At 51.7% G+C, this 9,007-nt stretch overlaps 1 protein-coding gene across 5 annotated transcripts in view; it reads left to right on the top strand.

Moving 5' to 3' along the window:
• Window positions 1–4,253, top strand: part of CPT1B (carnitine palmitoyltransferase 1B) — a 9,458-nt gene extending 5,205 nt beyond the window's left edge. For 3 of the 5 annotated variants that reach the window (XM_032266264.1, XM_032266266.1, XM_032266265.1), the window contains exons 11-20: window positions 41–226; window positions 390–495; window positions 576–692; window positions 1,271–1,435; window positions 1,518–1,652; window positions 1,765–1,917; window positions 2,725–2,838; window positions 3,448–3,540; window positions 3,695–3,780; window positions 4,032–4,253. In XM_032266264.1, coding sequence (XP_032122155.1) covers window positions 41–226; window positions 390–495; window positions 576–692; window positions 1,271–1,435; window positions 1,518–1,652; window positions 1,765–1,917; window positions 2,725–2,838; window positions 3,448–3,540; window positions 3,695–3,778 — 1,153 coding nt within the window. In that variant the 3' untranslated portion in view covers window positions 3,779–3,780; window positions 4,032–4,253. Of the gene's footprint in view, window positions 1–40; window positions 227–389; window positions 496–575; window positions 693–1,270; window positions 1,436–1,517; window positions 1,653–1,764; window positions 1,918–2,724; window positions 2,839–3,447; window positions 3,541–3,694 lie in introns of all 5 variants that reach the window. The other 2 variants (XM_032266263.1, XM_032266268.1) reach the window with 2 other exon arrangements.
• Window positions 4,254–9,007: the final 4,754 nt, after the last annotated feature.

Here is a 9,007-nt window from a genome sequence, read left to right as displayed (position 1 = left end):
AGGTCCATGTGCCCACTGCCTACTCTGCCCCATGCCACAGGGTGGAGTGGGCGCAGGCACGCCAGGCCTTCTTCAGCTCCGGAAAGAACAAGGCTGCCCTGGAGGCCATTGAGCGTGCCGCTTTCTTCGTGGCCCTGGATGAGGGGTCCTACTGGTACGACCCGGAAGATGAGGCCAGCCTCAGCCTCTACGGCAAGGCCCTGCTACATGGCAACTGCTACAACAGGTTGGGCACCCCCAGCCCCACAGATTACAGCTTAGGGTTAAAGGTTAGGGTTAGGGTTAGGGTTAGAGGTAACATCCAAGTTAGGATTAAAGGTTAGGGTTGCAGGTCAGGCTCCTGCAGACATTCCGAGCTTTGGTTCTTCATGCGTCTACTCTTCCTGCAGGTGGTTTGACAAATCCTTCACTCTCATTTCCTTCAAGAATGGCCAGTTAGGTCTCAATGCAGAACATGCGTGGGCAGACGCTCCCATCATTGGGCACCTCTGGGAGGTAAGAGCCTTGCAGAGGGAACCTACAGGGCAGGCCATAGGGGATGAGGCTGGCCTCTCAGTCTCACCTTCTCCCTGTAGTTTGTCCTGGGCACAGACAGCTTCCACCTGGGCTACACGGAGACTGGACACTGCCTGGGCAAACCAAACCCTGCTCTGGCACCTCCTATGCGACTGCAGTGGGACATTCCAAAACAGGTGGGTCGGAAGCACCCAGAGCAAGTGTGAGACCACAAAGCAGCAGGCAGCAACAACCCCAGCAAGGCCTGAGTCCCTCTTCTCCTCCCCCACTGCTGGCCCCACTGCCTGGCCCAGCCCTCAGAGGAAGGCACAGGAGGACTCAGGATACCCATAGGGTCCAAACTGGCTTCAAGGAGGACAGAGACCACACACTGCCCCTGAGGCCATCTGTGTTTAGAGAAGGCCATGACATGGAGGAGGCACTCACAGGCTCCTGAAGCTCCTTTCAGCACTTCCCTCTTCTCCACAAAGCTCAGCCCAGCCGCTGGCAGCTGATTCTCCCTCAGGTTGTCCTTTGTGTACCCTCCTCCTGAAGATGTAGGGGCCAGCTGTGCCCCTCCTCCACCAGCTAAACTTCATGCCTCCTGGATGTGACCTAGAGTCCTGCTTGGAGAGCCCTGCCCTCAGCTGACCCTTCCCGTGTCTTGGCCGGCTGTGCCCTTCCTCCACCAGCTAAACTTCGTGCCTCCTGGACGTGACCTAGAGTCCTGCTTGGAGAGCCCTGCCTGCAGCTGACCCTTCCCATGTCTTGGCAGTGCCAGGCAGTCATCGAGAGTTCCTACCAGGTGGCCAAGGCACTGGCAGACGATGTGGAGTTGTACTGCTTCCAGTTCCTGCCCTTTGGCAAAGGCCTCATCAAGAGGTGCCGGACCAGCCCGGATGCCTTTGTGCAGATTGCACTGCAGCTGGCTCACTTCCGGGTAGGAGTCCCGCCTCCGGCTGCTGAGAGGGCAGGGTGGTACCAGGGTCCACCCACCAGATTCACCCCTCTGTATACCCCAGGACAGGGGTAAGTTCTGCCTGACCTATGAGGCCTCAATGACCAGAATGTTCCGGGAGGGACGGACTGAGACTGTGCGTTCCTGTACCAACGAGTCCACAGCCTTTGTGCAGGCCATGATGGAGGGGTCCCACATGGTGAGTCTCCTCTGCCCCACATGGGGGTCATAATCATCTGGTGAGTTGCCCCTTCTGCCTCCCATCTGCCTGGTGGATCAAAGCTACTCTTCACTCTACTTCTGCCCCGCAGAAAGCAGACCTGCGAGATCTCTTCCAGAAAGCTTCTAAGAAGCACCAGAATATGTACCGCCTGGCCATGACAGGAGCAGGGATCGACAGGCACCTCTTCTGCCTTTACGTGGTCTCCAAGTACCTGGGAGTCAGCTCTCCTTTCCTAGCTGAGGTTAGCACTGTTGACGGGCCTGTCCTTTTTTTTTTTTTTGAGACAGAATCTTGCTCTGTCACCCAGGCTGAAGTGCAATGGTGCGATCTCAGCTCACTGCAACCTCCACCTCCCGGGTTCAAGTGATTCTTTTGCCTCAACCTCCTGAGTAGCTGAGACTACAGGCACCCACGACTACACCTAGTTAATTTTTATATTTTTGTAGAAATGGGGTTTCACCACATTGGTCAGGCTGGTCTTGAACTCCTGACCTTGTGATCCACCTGCCTCGGCCTCCCAAAGTGCTGGGATTACAGGCGTGAGCCACTGCACCTGGCCGGGTGTGTCCTTTGTCTTACTGCCCGCCTACACCCAGGGGCTGGGCCATCTCATGATGGGGCACAGCCTGTTTTCTGTCTGGCTCCCCTGAAGCTCCCTGGAGGGCTGGGTCAGCTTTCCTGCCCACACCCCACCTGGGCCTGTGGTCCTGGGGCTGCGCAGGAGCAGCAGCCCCTTCATAGTGTTGGTTCTTATGACAGGGAACGGACAAATGTATAATCTGTCAGGTGGCGACAGCACTACTGAGACTAGTGAGGCTCAGAGGGATGGAGAGGGGCAGCGCAGAGGGAGGGCTGGGCAGGTCACAGGAGCTTTATGTGGCATGCTGTGTAGGGGACCACGGGGTGGTGGCCAGGGAGCTCCTGCACTCATGTCCACTCTCGCAGCTCAGCAGAACAGTGCCTGGCTCAGAGTTGGTCACAGACACCACCGGTCAGACAGGTGCTGTGGGCATGTAGCCTCTGACCAGCTGCGGCCTCCCTGTTGCAGGTGCTCTCAGAACCCTGGCGCCTCTCCACCAGCCAGATCCCTCAATCCCAGATCCGCATGTTTGATCCAGAACAGCACCCCAACCACCTGGGTGCTGGAGGTGGCTTTGGCCCTGTGAGTGCCCCTGAAGGGGGTGGATGGGCAGCCTCAGGGCCCTGGGGGTTTCAGTGGAGAGTTGCAGGCCCTGAAGTCAGACCAGAGGCAGGAGCACCTTGCTTAGAGGAGAGCATAACCCCAGACCTGCACAGAAGCAGAATGTTAGCTATGGACTCAGGCAGCCAGGTACCTGGGACCCATCCATCCCAAATACCTCCTTGCTGGAGCATGACCGTGCCCGGGGCTGGTTTCCAGGGCACCAGGCAGTGCCCTGGGTGCATCTGAAGTCTGCTTATCCAAGAGAGTGCAGCTGTCTTCAACAGAAACCCTCACATGGGCTAGTTTGTCAGAAGGCTAGAGAACAAACACTCTGGAGAGAAATGGAGTGATGGAGAGTATAAGCCCCCTGAGGGAAACTGGGAGGTCCCTAGATCCCTTGGTGGGGTCTGGGCAGCATTCTTTGGTTTTCACCATTTTCTGGGAGTGGTCCTCAGGAAAAATGCAGTGTTTAGGGCTGGGGCCTGTTCCGGCAAATCCTGTGGGAAGAACAAGTACAGTATCAGCTTGGCTTTCAGCTCTTCAGGGTTTGGTTTATGCCTTCTCCTTCACACTTCCTGTTGCCCTTAGGTAGCAGATGATGGCTATGGGGTTTCCTACATGATCGCAGGCGAGAACATGATCTTCTTCCATGTCTCCAGCAAATTCTCAAGCTCAGAGACGGTGAGTCTCCTGTCCCAGCTCAGGCCTGAGGAAGGGGTGCCACCTGGGGCTGCCCAGGAACACAGGTGTCTTTGGCTGGGGAGGAGTTCTTGCTTGTGGGGACAGAGGGGTGGGTGCATATCTGAAGGTGCATCTGAGCTCTTGGCTCCCACAGAATGCCCAGCGCTTTGGGAACCACATCCGCCAAGCCCTACTGGACATCGCTGATCTTTTCCAAGTTCCCAAGGCTGACAGCTGAAGGTTGGGGAAATGCCAACTGCCCTTTCGTCTCCACATGGTGGAGGAAGGGGCCTGTGGCGGCTCACAGGCATGAGGGGTGGCCGTGCACAGGTGCCCAGGCTCCAAGGACAGCTCTGGCAGCAGGCCCTCGCTGGGCAGATGCATGTCCCTGAGGGCCCGGGGTGGAGGTGGGCTTGGAACAGGAGGGAATTTTGATTTTTTTTTTTCTTGACAGATACTAATAAAAATAAGGCTGCGTAATTTTCTCTCAGTCCTTAGGTACCTGTGTTTTGTGTGGGAATTAGGAGACCATCTCCCTTATTCCAGCTCAGACCAGAGAGGTGGCAAGAGAAGGACTAGGGCTGAGAGACTGTTCATCAAGGACTTGTGTGATCTGCTTTGAAACGTGTGACTTTGCTGAGTGATGTAGGCTCTGAGATGGCTGTCCATGCCCACATATGTGCTTGGAATAAATTCTTGCTTCAGAACCTTCACCTGTTCCCTGGGGCCACTTCTGTTTGTCTGTCTGCTGGAGAGCAAGCCCACCTGCCTCCCATGCAGGGGGATGTATGATGCACCCCTCTTGGCTGGGGCACAACCCTGCAGAGGCCCCGCAGCCTCTTCTCAGCATAAAAAGGGGCTGCAGTCCCAGGCCTGAAGTCTTGGGGTGCCAGGTGGCCATGTCTGTGAGAGGGCACATGGGATGGTCTGCAGCAACAGATGCTCTTTCATTTAGGTTGGCTTGGCTACTAAAATCATGTTAAGAGTAAATAAAATATATATATTTTTGAGATGGAGTTTCAGTCTTATTGCCCATGCTGGAGTGCAGTGGTATGATCTTGGCTCACTGCAACCTCTGCCTCCTGGGTTCAAATGATTCTTGTGCCTCAGCTTCCTGAGTAGCTGGGATTACAGGCGCACACCACCATGCCTGGCTGATTTTTTGTATTTCTTTTTTTTTTTTATGAGTCAGAGCCGCATTCTGTCATCCAGGCTGGAGTGCAATGGCATGATCTCGGCTCACTGCAAACTCCACCTCTCAGGTTCAAGCAATTCTCCTGCCTCAGCCTCCCAAGTAGCTGGGATTACAGGCACCCGCCACCATACCCAGCCAATTTTTGTATTCTTTTAGTAGAAACAGGGTTTCACCACTTTGGCCATGTTGGTCTCAAACTCCTTATCTCAGGTGATCCACCCACCTTGGCCTCCCAAAGTGCAGGGATTACAGGCATGAGCCACTGCGCCTGGCCATAAAAAGTAATTTTTATGAAAAGTATTAATAGGCCCTCAATTACTGTTGCCACATGCTTGAATGAATCTATATCTTGCGTGCTAAGAACCTAGAAGTGAATTAGATTCAGTTCTGGACCTTCATTTAAGAACCAGTGTCTTCATCTGTTTTTGTTTTTTCTTTTTTTCCATGAGATGGGGTCTCACTGTGTCGCCCAGGCTGGTCTGAAACTCCTGAGCTCAAGTGATCCTCCCACCTCAACCTTCCAAAGTCCTAGGATTACAGGTGTGAGCCACCATGCCCGCCCAGGAACCAGTGTCTGTTGAACACCCACCATAGACTTGTCCCTTTGCTGAGGATTCAGTGACAAGCAAGGTCCTGTCCCTGCCCATGTCGAATTCACTGCTGGGTGAGGCAGGTGTGGTCAGAGGACAGAACAGCTGGCCAGAAACCAGGAGGCTTTTGGAATAATCCACTTAGCAAGTACAGACATGGGTTGCTTAATGAAGGGGATACATTCTGAGAAATGCATTGTTAGGCGATTTTGTTGTGCAAACATTCTAGAGTGCATTTACACAAACCAGGATGGTACAGCCTACTACAAACCTGGGCGATACTGCATACCCTGTTGCTCCTGGGCTACACCCCATTACAGCATGTTACTATACTGAATACTGTAGGCGACTGTAATACAATGGTAAATCTTTGTGTATCTAAACATGTCTAAACATAGAAAAGGTACGGTAAAGAATGTTATATAGGCTGGGTGCAGTGGCTCATGCCTGTAATCTCAGCACTTTGGGAGGCCGAAGTGGATGGATCACCCGAGGTCAAGGATTCAAGACCAGCCTGGCCAACATGATGAAACCCCATCTCTACTAAAAATACAAAAATTAGCTGGGTGTGGTGGCAGGTGCCTGCAACCCCAGCTACTCGGGAGGCTGACGCAGGAGAATCACTTGAGCCTGGGAAGCAAAGGTTGCAGTGAGTAAAGATCATGCTGCCGACAATAGTGAGACTTTGTCTATTAAAAAAAAGTTATATAAAAGATTAAAAATGGTACACTTATATAAGACACTTACCATGAATGTCAGCTTACAGGATTGGGAGTTGCTCTGGGTGAGTCAGTGAGTGAATGGTGAGTGAATGTGAAGGCCTAGGAGGTTATATTATTACAGACTTTATAAACATCGTACACTGCCGGGCGCGGTGGCTCACGCCTGTGATCCCAGCACTTTGGGAGGCCAAGGCGGGTGGATCACGAGGTCAAGAGATCGAGACCATCCTGGTCAACATGGTGAAACCCCGTCTCTACTAAAAATACAAAAAATCAGCTGGGCATGGTGGCGCGTGCCTGTAATCCCAGCTACTCAGGAGGCTGAGGCAGGAGAATTGCCTGAACCCAGGAGGCGGAGGTTGCGGTGAGCCGAGATCGCGCCATTGCACTCCAGCCTGGGCAACGAGAGCGAAACTCCGTCTCAAAACAAAAACAAAAACAAAAACAAAAACAAAAAAACATCGTACACTTTGGCTACAGTAATTTTTAAATTTTTTTCTTTCTTTAATAAACCTTAGTTAACTGTAGCTTTTTTACTTTATAAACTTTTTAATTTTTTTAGCTTTTTAGTAATAACAGCTTAAAACACAGACATTGTACAGCTATACAAAAATATTTTTTCTTAATATCCTTATTCTATAGTTTTTTTCTATTTTTTAAAATTTTATTTTTCTTTACTCTTTTTTTTTCTTTTTTTTTGAGATGGAGTCTTGCTCTTGTTACCCAGGCTGGAGTACAATGGCTCGATCTTGGCTCACCACAATCTCTGCCTCCTAGGTTCAAGCAATTCTCCTGTCTCAGCCTGCCAAGTAGCTAGGATTACAGGCATGTACCACCTCACCCAGCTAATTTTGTATTTTTAGTAGAGACAGGGTTTCTCCATGTTGGTCACGCTGGTCTCAAACTCCTGACCTCAGGTGATCCACCCGCCTTGGCTTCCCAAAGTGCTGGGATTACAGGCATGAGCCACCACACCCAGCCTTATTTTTACTTTTTAAACTTTTGGATAAAAATCAAGATGCAAACACACACATTAGCCTAGGCCTACACAATACGACAGTGCTAAACTGGGGTATAAATCTCTGGTGACTGCTGGGCATGGCAGCTCATGCCTGTAAGCCCTGCACTTTGGGAGGCAGAAGGATTGCCTGGGCCAGACCAGCCTGGGTAGCATAGTGAGACCCCATCTCTACAAAAAAATGTTTTAAAAATGTGCCAGGTGTGGTGGCATTTGCCTGTGGTCCCAGCTACTCAGGAGACTGAGGTGGGAGGATTACTAGCGCCTGAGAGATAGAGGCTGCAGTGAGCCATGACTGACCCATTGCATTCCAGCCTAGGTGACAGAGTGACATACTGTCTCAAAAAATAAAATCTCTGGTGACGACCCCCCAAACCCCAGTTAGTTCCCCTGTGTCCCATAGGTCTGCATTAATAAAGGCTAGCCGCCATACGTATACCCTAAAACCTCATGGCTCAACCCAATAGAAGTTGGACTGTAGAGGTCAAATATAATACAGTTGGCTGAGATGAGGGCTCTGCTCCATACTGTTATTCAAGGATCTACGGTGACAGAGGCCCTGACTTCAACAGGTAGTTCTCAGGCTGCCTTGGGCTTCAACATCGTAAGTACATGGCAGGGGGGGCCGGGGGGGCACTTGTGGGAGGCTTTGATGGCCTCAACCTCAAAGTGATACACAGCATTTCTCTCCACGCCCTCTGGCCAAGACTTGTATTTCAAGAGAACTGGAGAAGTAGAGTCTAGCTGTGTATCCAGGGTGTAAAGGAAACATTTAGTGATAGTTAGTTGGTCTCACATACACAAAGGCATGGAAAGACCAGCCTGACATCTGGGGCTTCCCAAGAGCCGATGCCTTCACGGACTGGAGTTTGCAGGGTGTTTCAGGTAGCCCACCTCCAGCTCCTGAGCAGGATACTCAAGAGCCCACGCATTCCAGCTCAACTGACACTTTCCTGAGTCTTCTCTGTCCCTTACCAAGAACCTGAGCCTGGAACACATTTACCGTTCCCCAAAGGGGGCAGGCTGAGCCACACCCTTGCCTTTGCCCTAGATGGACCTTCTGCTTGGAATCCTGTGCTGTTTCTCCTATTCTTCCTGGAAGCTGTCTTCATTAGCCATAGGAATTATTCCTGATTTGGGCCGGGCACAGTGGCTCGTGCTTGTGATCCCAGCACTTTGGGAGGCCAAGGTAGATGGATCGCCTGAGGTCAGGAGTTTGAGACCAGCCTGGCCAAAATGGCCAAACTCTGTTTCTACTAAAAATACAAAAATTAGCCAGGTGTGGTGGTGGGCACTTGCAATCCCAGCTACTGGGGAGGCTGAGGCAGGAGAATCTCTTGAACCCGGGAGGCAGAAGTTGCAGTACGTGGAGATCATGCCACTGCACTCCCTCCTGGACAACAGAGCAAGACTCAGTCTCAAAAAAGCTATATAAAAAAAATTATATACATATATATATATTCCCGATTCATGTTTCTCTGGGGTGCAGTAACAGAAATTGGCTCTGAGCTGTATAAGCAAACAGAACTATGAAGAGCAGCTCACAGGTGGAAAGGGATGGCCAGAAAACCGGGTTTGACAGGGGCAGGAAGCTGGCAGCTGGGGCAGCAACCTCCTCCTCAATAAACAGGCGAATGCTCACTCCTTGCCCAGAACTGTCTGGCTCAACTCCAGCCATTTTTCCTTCTCTGGAATCAGGCTGCTAAGAATCAGAATCCCTGAGAGAAAATTCAGGAGGTCTCAGGTTTGTCAGGATTCTCAAACACACAGGTGTTCAAAACCAAAGTTAACCTCCCAAGCTGGCTTCTCTCCCACTCTTCCACGTCTCTGCCGGTGGATTCACCCCGGCAAGAACAGAAGCCCGTTCCTTCTTCCTCCCTCCCTCCCCCATTACCAAGCCCTGTCAAGTCGACCTCGGAATGGCTTTGACCAACCTCCTCTG

Source organism: Sapajus apella, unplaced genomic scaffold (genome assembly GCF_009761245.1).
Source record: "Sapajus apella isolate SASKATOON/1434 unplaced genomic scaffold, GSC_monkey_1.0 scaffold156, whole genome shotgun sequence".
Taxonomy (NCBI): Eukaryota; Metazoa; Chordata; class Mammalia; order Primates; family Cebidae; genus Sapajus; species Sapajus apella.
This window is presented reverse-complemented; position numbering and strand designations above follow the sequence as displayed.